Source organism: Manihot esculenta, chromosome 1 (genome assembly GCF_001659605.2).
Source record: "Manihot esculenta cultivar AM560-2 chromosome 1, M.esculenta_v8, whole genome shotgun sequence".
In the NCBI taxonomy this organism is placed as follows: domain Eukaryota; kingdom Viridiplantae; phylum Streptophyta; class Magnoliopsida; order Malpighiales; family Euphorbiaceae; genus Manihot; species Manihot esculenta.
The window spans coordinates 8,271,158-8,295,759 of NC_035161.2; the positions used below are offsets into that span (position 1 = coordinate 8,271,158).

A 24,602-nucleotide genomic window follows, 5' to 3' on the forward strand; every position below is an offset into this window, starting at 1 on the left:
AAATTATGTGAATAACTATTTAAAAAATATCCATTAAACTTTAAAATAAAATTATTATTGATAAATAATTTATTTTTAATAAAATTTTATATTATTATTTTAAACATAAAAATGTTATATATTTAAAATAAATTAATAAATAATATACATAATATAATTATTTAAATGTGAAAATTTCATCCATAAAATTATCTAAATTAATATTTAAAAATTATTCATTAATATTTAAAATAAAATTACGTTTAATTAATATTTTATTATTAATAATTTTTTGTGTGATTTAAAAATAAAATATAAAAATATTAATTAAATTATTAAAATAAAATAATCAATAATTAATAAATTGTATGAATAAATATATAAAAAAATAAAATAAAGAAAAAGAGAATAAAAATAGAAAATAAATAATAAAAAATATTTGTTTTATTTATATTAATCTAAAAATTTATATAATAAATAAAAAAGAGTTTAATAAAAGTAAATTAAAATTTAAAAAACTAAAAAAAAATAAAATTGAATGGTGAAATTAAAAATATATACAAAAAATTGAATAATTTTGAATGAAAATTATCTGTCAAAAAACTTTGCGGAAGCTCGCGGAAAATAAACAATCCAAGAAATTTAAACGACGTCGTTCCTTCAAGCAAATAACGGGTAAAGAACCAACCGTTTGTCATGGCCATTCTGTAGTGGTATACTAAGCGGCGTCGTATTAGGAAGAGGTAAAAGCGAAGCTATGCGGAACCGTTTCTGCATCGAAGAGAAGAGACAGAGATAGAGACGGTGTGAAGAGAGATGGGTTACGTATTGAGGGTGAGAATGGCGTCATTCTTCGCCGGAGCAGCAACGGCGTCGCTTCTGGGATTCTACGTTCTTTACAAGGATTACAAGGTTGCCCATGAATCCATTTCTCAACAGGTTAGTACCCAAGAAGAAAAATAGAAAACCCATACTTTCTCTGCTCTTTTTGTTTTTAATCCTCAAACATCTGGAGAAAACATTAATAGACTAATATTTAGGATGTGGGGTTTTTGGATTTTTCTTGTTATTTCGCTTTTGAAAACGTAAGCAAGTACTTTTACCTTGTGATCCAAAGTTAACTTATCAATTTTATTGTTTCAAAATAATAATAGAACCTGTCGATTCTGTTGGGTTATTAATGGATTTCAATTTCTAGAGATGTATTTAACTTGGTGGAAGATTTCTTTTGTATTGGTTCAACAAGAAAAGTTAAGGTAAACCCAGAATCATAGTTGTAGACTGGTAGTTTTTGTTTTTAAATATATGTTTTCCCCTTGTAGTATAGTTTAGGCATTTGAGCTATTCTTGTTGGGAGTGATCGTTGCCTTGTGCACGTTTAGCCAGCAGAAATGAGGGTAGGCTTTAGGTTAGGGTGAGGCGTTGAATGGATTGTTTGTAATGTGGACGAATTGGATGAATTTGGTGAAGAAATGTGGAGATTTGAGAAACCTCAACAAAAGTGAACTGTTTTGTGGAATTCTTCTGAGCCACATTGCTTGATCTTATGTGCTTTTTTATGTCTGAACAGAAAGCCCATTTCTTTCAAGTTTTAATGTCTATGCTCAATTCCTGCTTTGATTTATTTGAACTTAGTATGCTTGCTGATGATATTTGAGTTTGTTTTCCCCCTTTTTCTGTGGGGTTAATCCACTTAAGTTATGGATCTTCTTGCTGCAATCTTGTTTTCTGACTTAATGTCTGATGGCGTTTCTTGTAGCCGCCTAGGGAAACTCTATAAGTTACAGCCTATGTTTTGCTTGGCTTAATTACTATGCATGTAAATGCCGAATATTTTATGGGGCAATTTGATTTTTTTGGTCTCTTATTCATTTTCATCATAAAATATTTACAATTAGTTATAGGCAAAGACACACATGAGTAGACTTCAGCATTCACAAATCAACTTGAAGGTGGCATTGTCTATTTGGATGACGATAAGGAATTTAGTAAACTGGGCTCTCTGTGCTGGTGAGATTGGCAATGAAAATGTGGTCCAATTTTATTGCTTTCTAGTGGTTATGTAACAAATTTTGCCTCTTTCCATTCCATGGTCAATCTTTTTCATTGACACGGTAATCCCACTACATATATTTACAAGGTTGCTTTGTTTTTTTTTGTATGGCGACAGATCCAATGTTGCATCTCTTTGTATTTCTCATATATCTATCTTTCTCTGTCTATAATTCATGTGAGTGTTTATCTCTATATGTTGCTCATTCAGATAGGGTATGATATATTTGGTAGGATGGAATCCTGGCATTGTTTGATGAGAATTATATGTTGCCCCATTTGAATTAGGACCTAAATATTATGTGCTAATACGTTGCCTGCTATCTAGCCCCACATAAGTGCAGGTGTATTTGATTTCTCCTTGCTACATGAAGAGTGAGATAATTGACTGAGAACAGAAACCCATTATTATTTGAATGTTAATGTCGACTTCTTTTTTTATTTTTTATCAATTGAATAATGAGAATGCAGTATTTTTGACAACCTGAACCATGTCTCCAAGGGTAGGACTTTGATTCCCTCCTTTAAGGGTTCCCCACATTTTTAAGGCTATATTGGGTTAGGTATTTATCTCAATGGATGAGGGCACATGGATGGTCTTTTTGTGTGCATGGAGAAGCATCAATATGGTACTTATTTTGTTTTATCTTTGATCAGGTGAAAGGCCTACATGATTCCCTGGATACAAGGATCTCTGCTTTGGAAACACTGAAACAAACTGAAGCTTCTCAACCTGCGCAGGCAACAGAGTAGATGTCTTGGGGCATTCTACTAGTTCTCACCTCAAACATGTTTTTTCTATTTATGCAATCAATTTCCATGTAGTTTTTCCCCCATCTTAAAAAATAATTATTACTTGAGATTCCCTGTATGAATTGCAACAATCAGTTGACAAGATCAACCTGAAAACACGAGTTTGCACTTTTTCTGTTGGTCGAGTGCTGCATTCAAGCGTTGAAGATTTTCAAATTTGTATGCTGTGGTGTAATTGCCAGGAGTTGGGAGTTGCACCATGTCATTGAATCTAGCCATGGCTGGTTATTAGTTTGGTGCATATAGAACTCCATGAGAACAAATTTTGGGTGGCAGATAACTGGACTTCAAATAAATTTAGGTTCTTTGAAAAAAATATTCATGTTGGATTCATATTTTGTGTCAGGTATTCGCTATCTAATTGGTTTATATAAATAATTTATAAACAGAAAATATATTTCATAATAAAATTTATAATCTTTGAATACTATATTTAAAAATATATAAATCATTAATATATTGTGGTGTTCGGATAATGATTATCAACTTAAATAAGTTTGGAAATTGAAATTATTAATCAGGTTGGGAATTGGGATGGTGTACATGTGGAGTAGTGGAAGAATTAAAATGCAAAATATAGAAATAGTGAAGGATTAAAGTGTAATTTGGCTAACCCCCCTAAAGGACTTTCATAATTATCCCAAGATCCTGTAAAGTAACGCTAGGAGCCTCAAATTCTAACCTGTTTTGATACAGACAAAACATCAAGCCTGGATCACATGGTATGCGTCATTCATCCCCAAGGTCGTAAGATTATGACAGGTTTGCTTATTCATTCCAAGGACTGATACTATGAGAGAAGATAAGATCATTAAAGATATTGATGGCAACTGAACTTGAAAAGAAATAGTTACAATATCTCTAGGCATTTTACTTTCATCAATTCATAATTTGTCATCTAACATCTTCCTGTTCTGCAGTGGAAATCACCTCAGTGACAACCAAAAACTTCTGGGTTTTTTCTATTATTTACACATGTTTCATGTCAATTGTTCAACTTGATAAGAGAAACTACCATGTCTCTCATGGAGGGTCTCACATCAGGCATTGGTTCAGTGCATTCAAGCCCCAATTCTAACAATCTCAAAGCCTTTTGCTGCTCATCTATTTCCCACAAACTGATTTGCTCATCCAGGAAACAAATGTACTCATCATTTTCTTGCAGCTTCTTCCTTGTCCAGGCGACAATATCCTGATCTTCTTCAAAGCTGGGGTCTACTGGCAATTTTCTGCAGAGAAGCTCAAGTAAAATGACTCCATAGCTGTATACATCAACTTTCTCCGTCAATCGGGTGGCATATGCATTTTCTGAATTGTGGATAAGGAGCAAGAAGAGACCATTTTAGAACTTAAGCTTCTACCTTGAAAATCTAACATAATGAAGTAAAAGCATAGTTTAATATAGTAGAATGCAGTGTACCTGGTGCAATGTAACCCAATGTTCCTACAACTGAAGACCTTGTGCTCAAATCAGATTCAGAACCAAGGATCAATCTTGCCATCCCGAAATCTCCAATCTTTGGTTCCATTTCGGAATCCATCAAAATGTTATCTGATTTAACATCTCTATGAATAATCTGTGGCAGACAGTCATGGTGAAGGTAAGAAAGGCCTTGAGCAATTCCAAGAGCAATCCGATATCTGGTTTCCCAGTCCAAAACCAAGCGAGGTTCGTGTTCGTGCAGGATATTGAAAAGTGTTCCTTCAGGCATGTATTCAGTAACAATGAATCCATATCCATCTTTGATGCAGTAACCAGCCATTCTAATTATATTTCGGTGCCTTACCAAGCTCAAGGTTCTCATTTCAAGGCTAAAGTTTGTCTCGGATAAATTCACCTTCTTGACAGCCCAATGCTTCCTGGTGTTCATAGATTCTGTCCGGTAAACTGTCCCATGCTTCCCCCTCCCTATTACATACTTCTCGTTCCAGCCTTCAGTAGCACGCATTATATCTTCAAATTTCAATTCTTCTGGTAAATCTTGTGTCACCGATTGACTTTCATGAAGTGATTGATCACGGTGGTATTTTTGCTGAAGGCCTCGAACCAGTATAACATAAATCAGAACACAAAGCAATGATACAGAAACAACTGCCCCAACAACTATAGCAGCCAGCTGATACCTTCTTGTATGGCCATCTCTAGCTTCTCCACAGTATCTTGCATCACTACCTAGCAAACAAAGTTCAGGATTTCCAAGGAAAGACCCTGGATATGAAACCATTATTTTCATCCATGTAGCTGGGAGTTTCCCTGAGAGTTGATTGAATGATACGTTTACAAAGTAAAGAGAGATCATGTCGTTCAGTACTGCCGGTATCTCACCAGAGAAACCATTGCTTGAGAGATCAAGAATCTGTAACTTGTCTAGATTGCCAAGGCAGCCAGGGATTTGACCAGAGAGCTTGTTATGGCTCAAATTAAGAACTGAACTAAAATGCTTAAGATTACTCAAACTACAGGGAATAGGACCTTCGAGCTTGTTATCAGAAAGCTGCAACTCAAAGAGATTTTGAAGGGAAGCAAAAATGTCCGGAATTACTCCACTAAGTTTGTTCTCTTGAAGGAGAAGGCTTTGTAATTTTACCCATGAAGTAATCTCCGTAGGAATTTTCCCTGAGAGCTCATTCTTACTTAGGTCCACTTTAATCAACTTTCTGCAACTACCAATGTCAGAGGGAATATTCCCTGTCAGTCTATTAGAAGCAACTCTTAAGATTTGAAGATTTTCAAGCTTTCCAAGCTCAGCAGGTATAGCACCAGATAGCCTATTTTCTGAAAAATCAATCATTGTTAGATTGCTCCAATGACCAAATACTGGAGGTATGTTCCCTTCGAGCAAGTTTCCGCGAACCACTAGAAACGAAACCCCAGAATTCCTTTCCAAATCGGCTGGTATACTCCCTTGCAGAAGGTTGTTACTAATAACCACCCTCCTAAGGGACGAACATGTTCCAAAAACAGTTGGAAAACTTCCATTAAACTTGTTATCCCCAAGGGCTAGAACTGAAAGATTATTGCCATTGCATATGGTAGAAGGAATTGGTCCATAGAGGTGGTTACCAGTTAGATCCAGTTTAACTAGACCTGGAGAACTTTTCCCAATATCAGAAGGTAACTCTCCAATAAGATTATTATGAGCTAATGAAAGAAAGTTGAGTTTTTTCAAATGGGCAATTTCTGAAGGGATTCTTCCAGATAAACTGTTGTTATACATGGCCAATTGGACAAGGTTACTCATTCTTCCTATCTGCCAGGGAATGTGGCCTCGAATTCGATTATTGAACATAAAAAGAACCTCAAGATTCTCAAGATTACAAATTTCAGGAGGGATATTCCCACCAATGAAGTTATTCTGAATCCTGAGTTCAGCAAGTGAAGTGCAATTTCCAAGCTCAGGAGGCAATGAGCCATTAAGCTTGTTATCAAAGAGAAATAGACTGTTCAGATGTTTTAGATTTCCAATTGACGGAGGAATCTGGCCAACTAGATTATTACCAGAAAGAGCAACAACAGTTATCTCAGAGCACTGACCTATCTTCTCAGATATGGTACCATTGAGCTTGTTCCCTGAAAGAACAAGCTCTTGCAAATTTTCAAGACCCCATAAAGTTTCTGGAATCTCCCCTTCAAATTTGTTATCATCAAGATAAAGAATTTCAAGTTGCAAAAGACTCTTGAAAATCTCTGGTACAATGACACTTTCAAATTTGTTTTGAGATGCTATAAACACGGTAAGATTTCGGCAGTTACTAAGAGAAAGAGGCAAAGACCCAGAAAATGCATTCCCATGAATCCAAAGATCATTGATTGCACAAGAAGGTGAGAAATCTGATAATGACCCAGTTAAGTTATTTGTGTTCAGATACAGAAACTTCAATTTTGGCAGTGAAAATACTTCACTTGGAACCTCACCACTCAAATAATTGTTATAGAATCCTATGTATTCAAGCTTGTAGCAAAAGCTTACCTCAGGAGGAATATTACCAGAAAGAGAATTATAACCCAAGTCCACCCGTAAAAGCTGCTTTGATTGAAAAAGCTCAGAAGGAATCAAACCTTCAAAACCATTGTCATTTAGAATAATGGTATTCAAATTTCCACAATTTCCAAGCAACTGGGGAATAACACCAGTGAAATTGTTTCCACTGAGGTCAAGAGAGACCAAATGTTTATGGAGGCAGAGATAAGAAACAGAGTTGCTCAAGATCCCAGATAGACCAAACCCAGAAAGATTCAAGGCCTTAACTTTAAAGTTCTTGGTGGAATAGCAAGTGATTCCGGGCCAATGGCAAGGAGAAGAAAGTGAATTTGAAAAATTCCATGGCAAGAGCTGCTGAGAATGTGGAGGAAGACTGTCACGAAACTGCAGAAGATAAATTGCAGAGGGAGGCAATGAGAGCGAAGAGGATAGAAAAGGGATAAGAGAGATGAAGACAAAATATGGAAACAGCAAGAACATGGTAAAGGATTTTGTTGCTAAACATGGCAAGGGAAGTGTGACATGTTTTGTTTTGATTTTCTAGATTGGTTTAGAAATTATTTGTTGCATCAGCCATTTGTGGGTTGAACAAAAATATCTCCAAATGGAGGTTTTCTGGGTGCTGCTGCCTGCTTCTGCTGTCTACTAACTGCATTCTGATTTTGTTCTTTTGCTGCTTTTGAGGAAGCGGTGCTTTGGAAGTGGAGATGGGCTATTAGCCTATGTAAAAAATATATATATATATTTTAAAAATTTTTAAAAATTTAATAAGATTTTATCTATATTTTTAAAGAAAAATTACTTTTTAGTCCCTGAGATTTAACGTAATTAACACTTCTGTCCATCTATTTTGGCGACCCAACACTTAAGTCCCTCACTTTCTCTTCCGTCCAAATTCGTAGTCCTTCCGTATATTTAAACCGTTTGGTCAAAGAGTTAAAAGTGAGAGGTGATAATTTTTTCCAAAAATACCCTTCTCTCAATGTGAAATTCCTATTTTTTTTTTCTTTCATGTTTTCTTCAGTTGAAGAAAAAGAAGAAGAAAAAGAAGAAAAAGAAGAAGAAAAGAAGAAGAAGAAGAAGAAGTTGCAGAAAGGGTAGAAAGAAGAAGAAGATGAGGCATTTGGGTTTGAGTTTAGTGAGGATTAATTTTGTCAATTCCCATATCCCAAACGGCTATTTTGGATGGAAGGACTACGAATTTGGACAGAAAATAAAGTGAGGGACTTAAGTGTTGGGTCGTCAAAATAGAGGGACAGAAGTGTTAATTATGTTAAATTTCAGAAACTAAAAAGTAATTTTTCTATTTTTAATAAAATTGTTAAAAGTATAAATTATATTTTATTTAAATTATATTTATTTGTAAAAAAAGAAAAAAAAAATCTTACCCATATTTTTTATGATGGTCAAATATTAAATAAGCTTACAACTTTACATTTAAATCTAAAAACATTTTAATTTATTAAAATATTAATTTTAAGAAATTTTTAAATTGTAATTCTTTTTTATTTTAATAAAAAATAATATATAAGTTTTTAATATTTAAACATTACATAAATAATATTTTATTATTGAATATAACATTTTATTATATTAGAATATATTTACCATTCAATCTAAAGTTGTGAGTCTATTTAATTAAAAAATTAAAAATAAATTTATTTATCTTTTGATAAAATATGAAGGTAAAGGTAAAACTTATTTTCTTATGAAAAATGCTTATATCGTTAAAAAAAATAAAAAATTTACATAATAATATATTTTTATTGAATAATTTAAAAATAAAAAGTATTAATAAATTTATATATAAAATAAATTTTATTATCAAATTTCAAAATATCTCTTTTAAAAGAAAGAAAATTATTTTCATAAAATTGAATAAAAAGAAAATTATTTTTATTAAATGACTTTATTTTCAATTTAAGTAGAAAAATATTTTTTGTAACAAAGGATAACTTTATTTTTAATAAAAAAATTTCAATTAACAATTTTTTAAGTGGTTTAAAAATTAAAAAATAGTTCTCAAATAATATTTTTATAAAAAAATGGAATTTAATAAAAGAAAAAGCAAACCCAATAGGATTAAAAATAAATTATTATTTAGTCTTTTTTATAATATAATATTTGTATTTTAAAATATATAATTTATCTTTTTATCATTAACTTTGTTAATAATTTTATTTTCTTTTAACTTTTAATTAATGAATTGAAAAGCAATCACTCAGACATAACATTTAAGAATAAAAATATTCATAAAGATAATCTTTTGAAATATAAAATTAAAATAATTAATTTCAAAACTAAATAATAATTTTTACACTTGGATTCGAAGAAAAGATATAGCTGCCGTGCAAGGATTACTTCAAGTTGGGGAAGAATGATGTTGCTCACTGCTCACCATAGGATTAATCACATGCTTATGGGCCATTGCCATTTGCCAATTAGTATTTATTGGTCTGTTTTTATTTCTATGAATTTATTAAAATATTTAATTTTTACTTTATATTTATTACCAATTAGTATCAACTGCATTTTTTTTTTATTGTGTTTCTCCACGACTTTTAAATGGGATTGTGAATAAATACATTTTTGTTGACTGATCGATGACTATTTAAGAGATTTTTTAAAATTTATCTTCCCTTTTTCTTTATTGCAGTTTAGTTGTGCATGGTAGACTTTCCTTTATCTTTCTATGAATTGTGGTTAAATTTTAGAATTTCATTTTTTTTCTGATATATAAGACACTAATTGTTGGGTCCTAGAATTTTAAAGTCCTAGAATTTTAAGGATCAAAACTGTAACTTTTTAACAGTGAAATTTTCGGAAAATAATATTGGAATAAATTAATGTAAAATATAAGTAAGTTAAGGGTCTATGGAAATTCTGAGTTGTGCCTTCACTCCTTGTAGACCGTCTCCCTATCTACAAGGGAGGTAAGAAGTATTGTAACGATTGTGTTGATGGTAATGTATAATTATTATTTTGCCATTGGAATAAAATAAGTAGTGTGTTCATGAATTCTCGTGTTTAGTGCTTATCTCTTGTGTCTATCGGGAGGCTTCTGATTGGATGATGCCTGTAGGCTTCGTTCTTCGTTTATATAATCTTGACTAATCAGGGTATTTATGTTCACAAGGTATCGAGTAATTCTTAAGTCTAGCTTGGCCAGAAGGTGTTCAAGCCAAGTGTCGCACGGTCCCAATTGGGTGTTGAAATGCGGGCCTGTGACAGTTCGTATCAGAGTTTGAACAATCTACAAGCAATGTGGAAGTATGATGAAGTTGGTCGTATGCATTGATGCCCTTGGGAGGAGGGTGGATGATCTTGCCCCATTGTCTAATACATTTGCCACCCAAAAAGGGATGGCATGAGAGATTGTTTCTGTTTGCCTGCGCATGGTGGTGCTAGAAGAGAAAATTGAGCAATTATTGGCTGTGATAGGCAAATTGTCCAGACGTGAGGGGGAGCCCACGATGGTGGAGCCAACCCAAAATCCAGCTTCTCGAAATGGCACTTGGTAAGGTGATCTTGAGACAAAAGTGAATAAGAATGAGGCAGTGGCCTCCTGAGATAGAATTGAGGCAGTGGTCTCTTTAAATAAAATTGAGACAGTGGCCTCCCTGAATAAAACTGAGTAGTGGCCTCCTTGAACAAAATTGAGGTAGTAGCCTCCGGTGTATTCTGCTAGAATTGTACCGCAACGTTGAATTCGATATGGGAGAAGCCTATGGGGATCACTCTAGAGATGAACTGGAGGATCAAATAGCAATGACGAGAGTTGTAGTCTAGTTCCTATGAGAGGGCTGATGAAGCAAGCCCAGCTGAAACCAATGGTAAAATTTGCTAGCTAATATTAAGATGGATGCCTATGAGGTAGGCAATATTGAAGGTCTAGAAAAATAAATATTGGCGCGATGCAAGAGATGTGTTGGAGGTAAGTGATTTCCTCTCCATTATAAATTTATTTTCTTTGGTGCTATTGAAGATTGTTGTGTAGATAGGTTGAAAGTTGTATCCATATGTTGGATCAACAAGACTTTCCGATATAGGAAGCTAAAAGGAAGATTTTATGGAATGGGATATATAACTTATACCCACGAGATAGCGAAGAGGATATGTAGATGCAATTTTACTCTAAGAACGTGACATTTAATCCTCGAGGGAGTTGGTAAACTCTAATATTGAGTTCATAAGTAAAAGTATGCAAGTGACATTTTCATATCTCGTTGGTAACATAAATATGTGTTGGAGCTTATTGGATTAGATGATTTTAGAGATGGTTGAACCCTGAGACAAAGAATGAGTGTTAAAGAAATGTAAAGAAGGATTGTACAGTGCTAGTGACAATTAAAAATTAGTCAGTTAGGCTAACACGGAGTCGAAGAGAAGTTCAACTCTCGACATCTCATTATGAGCACAATCCAGACAGAGGAGTTAAAGCGATAAGTGGAGGAGCCACCAAAAGTGTCAAACATGATATAAGGCATAATATGTGTTAATCAGAACAAGCTGGAGCGAAGGTGATAAAGGAAAATTTAGTAAACAAAACATTATGAAGGTAAAATCGTTAAGTATTGTGAAATGTTCTTCATGGAAAAGCTGCATTAGGTTCCAAATTGCCTATGTAGAAGTGCTTCAAGAGGAAGAAAAGACCTTGTAGAGAAATAGAGGGAAACTCGATAGGGAGAAAACATATAATAGGAATCAAAGGGTTATTCAATGTGGATGGCTTATGCATTCTTGTGTTCTCAGAATAGTGTTATTTGCGTATAAGAATACATCGAACTGCTAATATTGATGAGGGTGGAGCAGTAAAGGCTTTCACAAACATTATAATTATATATAATCCTAGGAGTGATACGATAGCTATAATGCTTATATAAAAGGGATGAAAAAAAAAAATATATATATATATATATATATATATATATAAGAGTTGAAATGAGCTTGTGAGAAGATTGAGTTATGTAGATACGAGTATCAAGGTAAAAGTAATAGAGGCAGTTGCAGGTACTAAGGTCGTTGACCAATGTGCCATGGGTACAGTCACATCAAAGCCAAGATTAAGGGTGCAATAAGATAAAGTAAGAGAAAATGATGTAGTCAAACTCGATACATTGAGCATTGTGATAGGTCCTTGAGGTATCCATTCAATTGGAGACTTAGAAAGGTGAAATAAATTTGATGAGAACCCTCTTAATGGTTTGAGGTGTTAACAACAGTGGATCTTTACAAGGACTACAAAGGTGATCTCCATTCCAATTAGGGAAGATCCTGTTAATGGAGAGAGTGTTTGGCATGGAGTAAGAAGAGCATAGTTAATGCATGCTTACATCAATAGTGGCTATTCAACACAAGTAGATCAAAAGTAAGCTTAACATCGATTATCAACGTGTAAGGCTGAACATTGGTATTGCTAGTTTCTGAGTAAATTTATTATTTTCTTATTATAGTTTCCTTTTGTAAAACAATATAAGCTTGATTTGTAAAACAATATAAGCTTGATACTTAACTTGTGCACAAATTTGTTTCCTTATGGTTGACATATTTAGCAATAAAGTGGTATTGGTGCTAAAGTGAAATTTCTATACCAAGGGAGAGCTCGGGTTACTAACTTTAAAAAAGGTAGAAAATGGGGGACAAAGAAGGAAGAATGGTGTTATACAATGACAATCAGAGACATGGTTTTCTATCTAACCAATGCGAACCGAGAAGCAGAACGAGTGCGAAATTCCAAGAGAGGGATTATTGTAAATATCTCTTGAATTTCTTGTAATGTTATATAAGACCAATTATTTTGCATGTCTTTGTGTGGTGAGAAATCAGATTCCTTGTGACCTACTTGATGAATTTATAGTAATTGAAGGTAAGAACATAATATGTTTTCTGGCTGTTTCAAATTGAGTTTGTGTCCCTTAGATAAACAGAGAAGAGAATGCTACTATTGTTCATGTGTAAATCAACTTATTGAAACTTATAATCAAGTACAAAAAGAATTCAAGAATACCAACGTAGAAAAGTACTGCGAAGGAATAAGAGGCAATTAAGGATAAAAGAGTATCGAATAATGTGTGCCAGTGACTAAGCAATCATGATGGTGGAAAACATGTTTACTTTTCAAAGAGTTAAAAGCAACCTTTCAAGTTGCAGTAGAAAGAAGCTCGTGTAAATTTGGAGGAGGCGGAAGATAGGAGGATCATCATGCCGATTAAAGTTTGGTTTCTACTCGGGGCGATACCTAGGAAAAATGTCAAAGGAGCTACAAATGAATCAAGTATCAATGGAAAACCACAATTGCGACAAAGCTAAGAAATCACACGATGAATAACAAAATAAAAATAGAAGATAATTAGAGAACAACGCAAGATATGACCTTGGAGCTAGACAACAAAAGTGTGGTATCCAAGGTGGTGATCATTAGTAAAGTCCTAGAGGTAACTTAGAGTGATAAAATGGTAATGTGAAGGAACCATCAACCTCTAATCTGGTATAATGTTTCCTAAATTTCTTGACACATTTCATTACATAAATTGTTCTTGGATATTTTGATAGTTTTTAGTTGAGTTCTTTGTGTGAGGGACTCGAGAAAATTTGAACTAACCGATATTGATCACATATATTGTGTAGCTATCTGTAAGGAAGGAAATGGAGTATAACATGGTTTTGTTAGAATTTAGTTGGGTTTCAATCAAGTGTTGAATAAGGCATAAAACCCATGAGACCAACTGAGATAAAAGAAGGGCGCCAACACAAAAGAATGTCAAAGAGGATTAAGGAACATACTTGTAACTTGAGACCAATGGTTATGGGGTTGCCACTGGCAGAACAAAGGAAGTGTCTCTTATCAATTCATTATTGTTGAGTTAAAATAGTGTTGTTATTTGTTTTGGATAACATGTTTAAGTAATTATTATCTTAGGAGGCTAATGACATATCTTAGGAGATTAATGATATTTCTTATGAGACTATTACAAATATAAAGAAGAAAGACTATCAACACTTAAGGAATAGGCATAACAGGACGTATGAAGGAGGAAACAGGGTAAATCAACGTCAAATCTAGCTATACAGATTTCTTATGGCGTAGTGCGTGTGGATGAGATGAGAACATCCTGCAATAGAGATTTCACAAACCTAGTCATCACTGAGAACCAACAGTCAACAGAGTTCAGTGCATAATTTCAAATAGAGGATTGAAGTATCCACCTCCAAACACATTTGCAGAAGATTGTGACACTAAAGAATAGAGCATCTAAGACCAAGTGTTCGATCAAATATCAATTTTTGTGCAAACAACATACAAAAGAACCTATGACAGCAACTCCAAATGTGATAAAGAATTAAGTGTCCAAGCAGAAGATTGAAGAGCTCCGAGAAGTTTAGTCGACAAGGACGTCGACCATTTAAGTGGGGGTGAGTGTTAGGGTCCTAAATTTTCAGGGACCAAAACTATAATTTTTCAATAGTAGAGTTTTCAAAAAATAATATTGAGATAAATTAGTGTAAAATAGAAGTAAGTTAAGGGTCGTGTCAGATTTCTATAATTCCCTTTAGATTATTTATTTAGAGGGATGTGTCATTTGAGACATATTGATATCTCCTCCTGCCACAAGCCAAGTTGTTCTTAAGACTCTTTAAGGGGGAGTGACTAGTCGGCCACCAGCAGGGGCCGGGCCCAGTTGGCTACTGTAGGCCTACGAAAATCCTGAGTCGTGCCTTCACCTCTTGTAGACCGTCTCCCTGTCTACAAGAGAGGTGAGAATTATTGTAACGATTGTGTTGATGATAATGTATAATTATTATTTTGCCCTTTGAATAAAATAAGCAGTCTGTTCATGAATTCTCGTGTTTAGTTCTTATCTCTTGTACTTACTGTGAGATTTTTGATTGGATGCTACTTGTGGACTTTGTTGTTCGCTTATATAATCTTGACTAATAAGGGTATTCATGTTTATAGGATATCAAGTGATTCTTAAGGTTGACTTGACTTGAAAGTGTTCAAGCCAAGTGTCGCACAGTCCCAACTAGATGTTGAAATGCGAGCCCATGACACTAATACTATCCATAATGTTTTTTAGATAATTAGTCTCTCAAAGATTGAAAGAATTAATGAGTTTTGTTCACTGGTTGTCGTTCTTGTTGACTCAAACCATTTTACTCTATATATGTTGTTTTATTCTTTAGCTCGAGAAGTTATTGTTTGTTAAGAAACTTCGTTTCTACTTTGAAGATCTAGTTTTCTCTAAATCTCCTTATCGCTCTAATAGTATTAAATGGGAATTAACTTTAACAAAAAACATTACATTTCTCATGTTTGAAACACATTTACATTTATTCATTTAATATAGTACTTTTTAATATAAATAAAAACTTTTCACAATAATAAAAAGAATATAATATTTTTGATGATTTAATTTTTATGTTTGAAGTTATTTATAAAATTTTCCTTTAATTGTAAAATTATTTATTCAATTAGTTATATAAATTTTTAGAACATTGTTCAAAGGTTCCTACTAGATTTGTTTTTAATTATTAAAATTTAACATGATATTTTTATCTTTTATATTTTTTAAGTAAATCAAATAGTAAAATAAAAAAACCTTTGTGAGTGAAGAAAATTACTAACTGAAAAATATGCTTTAGAGTTAAAATGATTTTCATAAAAATTATGAGAATTAATAAAGATTTTATTATTAATAATAAAAACGATAAAAATACTTTATAAATTAAGCATCCATAAAAAACAAGTTTGAAGTGTTTAAAACCTTTCTATTAAGTATTTAAAAAGCTTTTGTAATTAAAAAATAATTTTACAACAATAAAAAATAAATAATAAAATATTTAATATTTAATTAATTTAATTAATTTTTTACGTTTTAATTAATAAAATTTTTTGTATTAGTATAATTAAATAGTAATTTTTTATTTTAAGTAAAAAAATATTTTTTATTATTGTCTGAACTGATAAGCGGGCCCATTGAATGATTTTGTTGAGGATAAGATCTTCTCTTCTCAGCGGCTGCACCCTCTCTGGACATATGGTCACAGTCAAGTAGACAAGGGTTGGTGCGGGTTTGAATTTGAAATTGCTTAAAACTTTGGGTTTGACTAGAATATTATAAATTGAATTAGATTAATTCAAATTTAATTTTAGTTAAAAATAAAAAATTTCCTTTGAAAAATTGAAATATTAATTACTAAAATTATATTAAATTAAATAAATCAAATTAAAATTGCAATAAATCTTTTAATTTGATTTTAATATATAACTTTGTACACAATTCTTGAGTTATTCTTATATATTGAGAATAAAAAAAAATACCATACAAATCACAATATATTATATATTTATTATTTTAATTTGATTATTTCTTCATTAGTTATTATCTAAAGCACATACTATTTATAAAATATATTTATAAAATATATTTTAAATGTTAGTTATTATGACTGCTGCATTTGGATCACAATCGAATTCTTATAAAAGAGTTAAAGCCAAGATATATAAGAATTTATTATGCATACTGAACCATTAGCATACAATTCTATTTGTGGTTTCAAACATCTTGATCTTATTAAATTCATAAGAAAATCCACAAGAGAGGGATAGGTCAGAGTCTCATGACAATTTAACACACTGAAACATGATTATGGTTTGAAATGTTGAAATCCGGCTTATTTGATTGGATGGATCAATAGGACTACATACTGCTATGTATTTAGAATTAAACCCATGTAAGTATACGAATAAAATAAATAATTATTTTGTAATGAAAAAAAATATCCATACGTACGGCCTAATATAATGAGAACAAGCCGTTAGAAGATAAAAAAAGATATGTGAAAGAAAAAAGGAAAGTAGAGACCGACTTTTTGAAAAAAATTTATTTTTTCTTAGATTTTAGATTATTAATTATATATTTATTTAATTAATAAATTACATAATTAAAAAAATATAGATAATAATATTATTATTAGTGCAATTTTAATTTTATTATAAGCATAATAATATTATAATTTTGTGTTAAAGTTAATATTCAAATTGAAATTAAAATAAATTTGAAACAATAAACAAATGTACTAAAATTATTTAATATTTAAAAATTAAAGAATTGAAAATATAATTCAATTTCATAATTAAAACCAATAAAAATCGAAATTCAACACGGCAACACCTTTAATTTCGTTTGAAATTAAAGTGCATCTATGTCGCTGCACCGCATGTCGGAAGCGGTGCAATCGGTTATGCCTTTTGAAACATTTGACATTTGATATTATAACGAGACAAAAAGTACTTTGCTAACCCCTCATAGATTGGGGGTTAAATGGAATACGCTAGATTCATATACGGGTGAGCAGTATTCGGTTCAAATCGAAAAAATCGATCGAACCGAATCGATTTGAAAATTTAATTCAGTTTTTTATATATTTTAATTCGATTCGGTTTTTAATTTTAAAAATTTTGGTTATTTCGGTTCGGTTCGGTTTTGATCAGAAAAAAATCGAAAAAACCGAACCGAACCGAACCGATTAGTAATAATAATATGTTTTTTCAATAATATATAGAAATTAAATCATATTAAAATTAAAATATTTTAATTAAATTTTAAAATATTAAAAATAAAGTGTAAAAAATAAAAAAATTATTAAAAATCGAAACCGATCAAACCGAACCGAATCGAACCGAATCAGTCCGGTTCGATTCGATTCGGTTTCTGACCAAAATTGGTTCGGTTAGATTTTCATAAACACTCAAATTTCGGTTTTTGGTTTATTCGGTTCGATTCAATTTTGAACCGAACCGACCGAATGCTCACCCTAAATTCATAAGAGCTGTAAGTAAATTAAGTTATTTGTAAATTATTTAAAATTTAATTTTATAAAAATATGATAAAATTTAATTTAATTTTTAAATGAGTTGATTTTAAATTTAATTTTTGAATTTATTTATTAAACGAGTTAAATTTAAATTTATTAGTATTTAATTTATTAAAATTCGCGAGTTTATTTATTAAAAAATTTATGAATAAATTCGTTAAGAGATTCGTAAATATGTTCATTAAAAAATTTATGATCAGATTCGTTAAGAGATTTATGAACAGACTCGTTAAAATACTCGTTGAACAGGTTCATTAAGATATTCAATTCGATTCAATTACACTCTTATTTTATATGAATTAATTATATATTTTTTTAGTTATTTAATTCATTTATCATAAATATTATTAATTTATATATTTTTATTTTTAATTTTAATTTTATAACTATATTATTAGTTTATATATTTATTTTTTATTATATATTTTTTTTATTGATATTTTTTTAAAATTATTAAATTTTTTAATAAATTATTATTATTATTTTATATATATTTGTATAATTATTTTTTTATTTAATATTATTCATTTAATTTTATAAATTAAATTTTTTATAATTTAAATATAAATTAATATGATTCTATTGATAAAATTTAAGTATAATGTACATATATAATTATATACTTTAAATTAATTATATTTATATTTATTTTATGTATTATTTTATATTTATATTATATAAATAATATTTTTATATAATATAAAATAATTTAATATAAATTATATATTAAAATAAAAATAAATAATGATATATGAATAATCAAATAATAATATATCAATAATTAATTAATGATAATATATTAATAAATTTTATATAAAATTATCTATTGATATTAATAATAAAATTATATATATTTAATTAAAATTATATAATTTAAAAAAAACTTTCTCTTGTTTATATATAAATTTATATATTTATTATATATATTTCAATTAATTTTTTTATGTAATATAAATATTTAAATAAATAATTATTAAATTTAGTATTATATGGTTGATTTTATATTAAATACATTTTATAGAATTAATTAAAATTTTTATAATTAATTTTTGAATAATAAATAATATTTAATATTATAAATAAATAAATAAATATTTAAATATTAAAATTTAAATTAAAAAATTTAATTAAATTAAAAATTCACTTTTATTAAATTAGTATGCATTATTTTACATATAAAATATTTAAAAATTATTGAAATAATATCCTTTTCTATATTAAAAATTTGATAAAATTTATCTATAAATAAAAATTTTATTTTTTATTATATTTGAAATTAATAATTTGATTACAATAGACTTTAATTAAATTATATTTAATTTTATTAAAATTTCTTTTAATTTTTTAGTTTAAAAGTTTAATATTTAAAAATTTAAATTAATTAAATTTTATTAATGAATTTTTAATCAAATTTTTAATTTCAAGTTTAAATTAGATTTGTTATTAATTTAAATGAATTTTTCACGAATCAAGTTCGAGTATAGTATTTAAGTTTTAAATTAAATTCAATCTAAATATTAGAATTTGAGTTGAATTTGAATTTTTAAAATTTTTTAATAAATAAATTTAAATTTAAACTTTATAAAATTTGATCTGACTCGATTCGATTACGATCCTAATCGATTCAGAGAATTTTTTTAACCAATAAATACATCGCATTAAGCAAGGCCCATCGTGCTAAATACATCGATAATAGGCAAGAGCTGTATACAACAATTAGAAGTATGTCTAAGTTATTTTAGAATTCAATTTTATAGTATATATATCCATATAAATAAAAAAGCTCATCTATTAAAGTAAAATTTAAGGCCTGTTAAGCCAACACAAGCTTAACAATACAAGTCCATTCACTAAGGAGCCTTAAAAACCTAATTATCTTCAAATATTTTAGAAACTTTATTAAATAGTTACTACCATCACAATTCTACTGTTGCAGTTAGAGAAAAGAGAGGCCGAAGCTTCAAAATCCTTTTCTGTTAAGAAAATCAAAATGCTGAATACACAATAATATAAACCCTATTTTGACAAACCAATCCGTCTAACGTTTTAGAAAAAGCAAAAAATATCGATTCAACACAAATTTAAAAAAATATACTAAATACAATAGTCTTTCGTTTGAACTTTTTTTGTATAAACGCTAACTACTACTATTGATAACAAAAATAATTTCATAGCAGTTTCAATTTGTTACGGTCATAAAGCAGTCGTTAGAGTCGATTTATACTTCCATATTAGTTCACTGATCATCAAATTCACCCATAATAATTAATTAAAGTAAAGAATCAAAATTCAAATACCGTTAGTCTAGCGTATTGCAAATATAAATTTATAGTAATTTTCATTTTACTATACTAAATTTGTACATATAAAAATAACAACTGCAGCGAAATAAAAGAATACAATGAATGAAAAATATTTTAAAAGAACAATCAGAGTATGAGGGAAAATTTTGGCTTATGGAGGATTTTCCTTGTTAGCTGTGGTGAGTTTTACTAGCTAGTAGCTCTATAGATTTCTCTCTTGGCTAGGACAACGTTCTACACCTACATGTGCTTCACGAGTGAGCTACAGAAGACTCTTTTCTTGACTAAGGTTAATGACTTGATCTTTGATTTTGGTGCTTCAAAATGCTTTTTCATTTGCCTTGTGCTGCCACAAATGGTTCTCTTTGTTGATTTCACTCTAGGTGGAGATGAAACTAACCTGTTTTCTGTAAATTTGATTTGATTTATACTGAATTAACAACTTGCTTTACATCAGCAATATTATGCTCTTTCTTTCTTTTTTATCTTTTTTTGAAGATAAAAGATATTAATAGGTTCAACAATTACAATGCCAAAGAGATTTCTCGGCTCTTGCACCATGACATAAGCCCAAGTCTACAAGGCAAAGCTCAGCTTGAGGATCCCCTAATCCCTAGCTTGTAGAAAGAATTATGTGGATCATACCCCTTGAGACCATGTAGATTGAGGGACTAACAGGTCATCCAAGACAGAAAAGAAAAGACGTACAGAGGCACAAGACCTTAAGATTCAAAGGATTCAAAACCAGAGAACCTCAAAAACCATAAAACAAGCACATCATGGCCACGCCTTTGCCTAAGCTAAGGAAAGTGATAAATAATTCCATAAAAATCAACTACTTTGAATAGAAAAAAGGATGACCGTTTCCAATTACAGAAGACAAAAGACAACAAATTAACGGTCGTCTAAAATTAAAGATGGCAACAGATCAGATATTTTTAAATATCAGATCCGATCAAATCCTAATAGAACTGTTTAAAAAATAATATCTGTTGGAGGTTTGGATCGAATTCGATTTTTATGTATAGAGTATCCACTATTCAAACTCGTTTATATAAATAATTAATTTAATATAAAATATATATTTTATAATAATATTTATAAATTTTTTTATATATTTTTATTTAAAAATTAAAATTTAAATATTTTTTAAAAATATTAAATTTTTTAAATAAAAATTATTAATGAAAAATATTTTTATATAAATTATTAATTAAAATATATAAAATTAAACGAATCGAGATTTTATTCAAATAATAATAATCGAATTTAAAATGAATTGAGTTAATTTAAATTAATTTTTAATCGAATTCAAAAAAAAAATTAAATATTACTAATATAAATTAAATTTAATTTTAAATAGTTTAATTTTCACGAATATAAATATCTATTTATATCCCTAAATAAAACCAACTAAAGATTTACAAGTTTCTTTCTCAATTAAGGAGAGAAAGCAATTAGAAACTTTCAATAAAAAGGAAAAAATAATGAAATTATCTTTGGAAAAAGAATCCATCCATTAATCATTCAAAGAGTAATATTAAGGAGACTTCACATTTCCAATCAAACCTACCCTCCAGCAAGTGTACATTGAATTGTTTTGTGAATTGGAAAGTACGAGAGTTGACTTCACTTAATTGAGTTGCAGCAGCAGCATTCATAACAGCAGTAGTAATTCCTCAACTCTCACTGTCCACCCCCTCATTTAATTTTCTTTTTTTACTCTTGGTTTCAAATTGAAGAAAAAGTTTGCTTCCCAATTCTTGATCTTTTGTTGTTTTCCTAAATAATGCATCACTTTATTAATTCAGTCATTAAATGAATATATGAGTCATTTATAAATTACCCTTTAAATTATAAAAATAATATTTTAAAGTTTGATTGATGAAAAAATTTAAATTGATTTTATTTGGTTTTTGAATAAAAATACATTTTATTTATTAATTAAACATGAGAATTATTCTAGATATTTTTAAAAGGGCAAAAAAAAGAGGGGGGGGAAGAGAAGAAATCCAAGGTGATGGGGTTAGTACAAGTGTGTTGAGGTTCACATGCACAAGAAAACGATAGATGCCGCAATAATAATGAAAGAGAGTGTAGAAAGATAAGACTTGCTTTTGCTATTTTGTCTCGTACCAACTATGGTGCGAATGTTGGAAGCATGGAGGCAAACCAAATGGCTACAATGGCGGCAACCCATTCCTATATCATCACTGCCCATTCATTCACTCTCTCCCACCAACTAGAGAGAGAAACTTCCATCACTTATGGGTCTCAATAAGGTGGTCTCCTCCTTTAACAAAACCCCATAACCATAGAAAAGTTTTAGCTTCCTTTCTTCTTCAAGATTCAAGCAAAAAAAGAGGTTCATGGTTGGTTTGATGGGAAAGGCAGCAGTTTCCCAAGTTCAGAAAGTTTTTTCATTATGGCTACAGATGGCTTTAGCTTTGTAGACAAGGTAGAGAGAAATAGTAATAGTAGTAGTGATTGTGCTAGGACTGTGATGGTTGATCAATATGATCACTACCATCCATTTCCATCATGTGGATTAGGTGGTGGTGGTGGTGATGGTCCCACACGGTACATCAATAGGTGTATCTCTAGTGATATATACGATGTTGTTGTCGCTGGTGGAGGCGGTGGTGCTCCTGGTGGTGCAGCAGATGGTTTAAGAACTCTGCAGCCTTTTGACATCTCTCCATCTCAAACGGCTATCACTGCCTTCAAATCCCCAGGTGAAAAAAAAATAAAAAACCCTTCATTTTTTACTTCTCGTTACTTTTCTAAGTCAGAAAACAGATCAAGTTTGTTCTTAATAATAAGAGAAAAAGAAAGTGAACTGATTGAAGATGCTGTTGATATGTATAAATTTCAGGAATAATGGCATCATCTATGGGGTTTCCTTTTACAATTGCACAGTGGAAAGAGCTTGAGAGACAAGCTTTGATATATAAGTACATGATGGCCTCTGTTCCTGTGCCTTCACATCTTCTCTTTCCAAATCCAAGAAATCTCGACTCAGACCAGGCTGCTTGTCGTTCTTCTTGTAAATTACTCATGCCTTCTTTTTTGATTTTCTGTTTTTCTTAATCATTGGCCAGATGGGTATTCGAGAAAATCCCAAAAATTTCCAACCTTTATGCGTAATTTGTTATATATGGTTATGCAGTGGGTGGTGGTCTTAATCTCAAGTTCACAAATGGGGCAGATCTACAACCGGGGAGGTGCAGGAGAACTGATGGGAAGAAGTGGAGGTGCTCAAGAGATGTGGCTCCTGATCAGAAATACTGTGAGCGTCACATGCACAGAGGCCGTCCCCGTTCAAGAAAGCCTGTGGAACTCCAAGCCAACACCGATATTAACAATAGCAAGAAGAAGACTCGTTATACTCCTGCTATTTCTGCAGAATCTCCAGTTCCTGCTGCTGTTGGTTCTCAATTTTTAGGTACCATTTCGCATCCATACCTCCAGGCTAGTGACAAAGTTGCAAACTTTGATGCTTCTCTGTCCTTTGCTTCAGCATTCAAGGAACCCAGGTAACATTTTTCCCCCTTTTGAATGATAAGCCAATAGAAGAAAACTAAATATGCTGATTTAAAAAAAAAAAAAAATTGTTGCAATATGAAGGAGTTTAGAGTGGTTGATAAAAGGAGAACCTGCTGATCAACAATGGCACCATGGAGGAGAAGCTCTGAACTTGAACTCCTATGGGAATTTCAGTGCAGGAGATGATCAACAGAGCAATCACTCTACTTTATTTCTCAATGGTACACCTAGAGGTTTCATTGATGCATGGTCTAATGGAGCATCAGATGACCAGAGTGAAACCTCGAGAAACACTGGTTCTGGCGTTTCCTCAAATGGGAAGCTTTCACAATCCTCTCTGTCCCTTTCAATGGGAGGTTTCAACAGCATGGATGACGAAAAGGGTCAGATTCAAATGGGTTTAGGCCTAATAGAATCAGACCAAAATCGTGAATGTTCCACAAAATCGCTGGGTCTGGCCCCTGCTTCTTGGACAGGGGCTACGCCTGGTGGTCCTCTGGCAGAAGTCATACAACTGAGTTCGGCGAACACTGGTAGTCAGTCATCTCCAGCAGCTGAAAATGGAGAATCTGGGAGCCCTCCAGCAACTGCGGTTTCTTCGCCGTCTGGGGTTCTGCAGAAAACACTTGCTTCGTTTTCAGATAGTAGTAGCAATAGCAGCCCAGTAATGGCGAGTTCTCAAAAGGCCAAATCTGAGATTGGGCTGTTGTGGTTGAATTGATGAGACATTTTATAGATTAGATTTTCATGCTGCTTTTTTTTTTTTCTTCATGCGGTTGTTTAATGATTTTGGCTTGTGAACTTGAACTCTTCCATGAATTTTTATTCGGTGAATTTTGAAATCAATATATGCATATTTTATCTTCGTAGTTTGTATTTGATTCTTACAGCAAGTTTGGAAAAAAAGAACACAAAAAAGTTCAAGTGATTTTTTATAAAATTTATACATGAGTTCAATTTTTACAGTGAAAATTTTAAATTGAAAATAATTAAATTCGTTTATTTTTTAAAAAATAAAATATAAAAAATACATTTAATTAAGTTTTTG

At 30.9% G+C, this 24,602-nt stretch overlaps 3 protein-coding genes across 3 annotated transcripts; 2 read left to right on the top strand and 1 right to left on the bottom strand.

Annotated features, from left to right (window-relative positions):
* The first annotated feature begins 721 nt into the window (after positions 1-721).
* On the top strand, positions 722-2,959 carry LOC110620620. Its single transcript, XM_043954682.1, has 2 exons — positions 722-918; positions 2,689-2,959. The coding sequence occupies exons 1-2, from the start codon at positions 796-798 to the stop codon at positions 2,782-2,784; spliced, it is 219 nt and encodes a 72-aa protein (XP_043810617.1). The 5' UTR covers positions 722-795; the 3' UTR covers positions 2,785-2,959.
* Positions 2,960-3,331: 372 nt separating this feature from the next.
* On the bottom strand, positions 3,332-7,528 carry LOC110622897 (leucine-rich repeat receptor-like protein kinase PEPR1). Its single transcript, XM_021767613.2, has 2 exons — positions 4,265-7,528; positions 3,332-4,152 (listed from the first exon to the last, which is right to left on the bottom strand). The coding sequence occupies exons 1-2, from the start codon at positions 7,305-7,307 to the stop codon at positions 3,830-3,832; spliced, it is 3,366 nt and encodes a 1,121-aa protein (XP_021623305.1). The 5' UTR covers positions 7,308-7,528; the 3' UTR covers positions 3,332-3,829.
* Positions 7,529-22,134: 14,606 nt separating this feature from the next.
* On the top strand, positions 22,135-24,400 carry LOC110621938 (growth-regulating factor 7). Its single transcript, XM_021766244.2, has 4 exons — positions 22,135-22,743; positions 22,884-23,054; positions 23,178-23,544; positions 23,636-24,400. The coding sequence occupies exons 1-4, from the start codon at positions 22,434-22,436 to the stop codon at positions 24,273-24,275; spliced, it is 1,488 nt and encodes a 495-aa protein (XP_021621936.1). The 5' UTR covers positions 22,135-22,433; the 3' UTR covers positions 24,276-24,400.
* The last annotated feature ends 202 nt before the right edge of the window (positions 24,401-24,602 follow it).

Coding starts and splice junctions, on each gene's coding strand:
- LOC110620620 (XM_043954682.1), top strand. CDS start 796: ATGGGTTACGTATTGAGGGTGAGAATGGCGTCATTCTTCGCCGGAGCA. Junction 919..2,688: donor ATGAATCCATTTCTCAACAG/GTTAGTACCCAA, acceptor ATCTTTGATCAG/GTGAAAGGCCTACATGATTC.
- LOC110622897 (XM_021767613.2), bottom strand. CDS start 7,307: ATGTTCTTGCTGTTTCCATATTTTGTCTTCATCTCTCTTATCCCTTTT. Junction 4,153..4,264: donor ATTGGGTTACATTGCACCAG/GTACACTGCATT, acceptor TCCACAATTCAG/AAAATGCATATGCCACCCGA.
- LOC110621938 (XM_021766244.2), top strand. CDS start 22,434: ATGGCTACAGATGGCTTTAGCTTTGTAGACAAGGTAGAGAGAAATAGT. Junction 23,055..23,177: donor GGCTGCTTGTCGTTCTTCTT/GTAAATTACTCA, acceptor ATGGTTATGCAG/TGGGTGGTGGTCTTAATCTC. Junction 23,545..23,635: donor TCAGCATTCAAGGAACCCAG/GTAACATTTTTC, acceptor TGCAATATGAAG/GAGTTTAGAGTGGTTGATAA.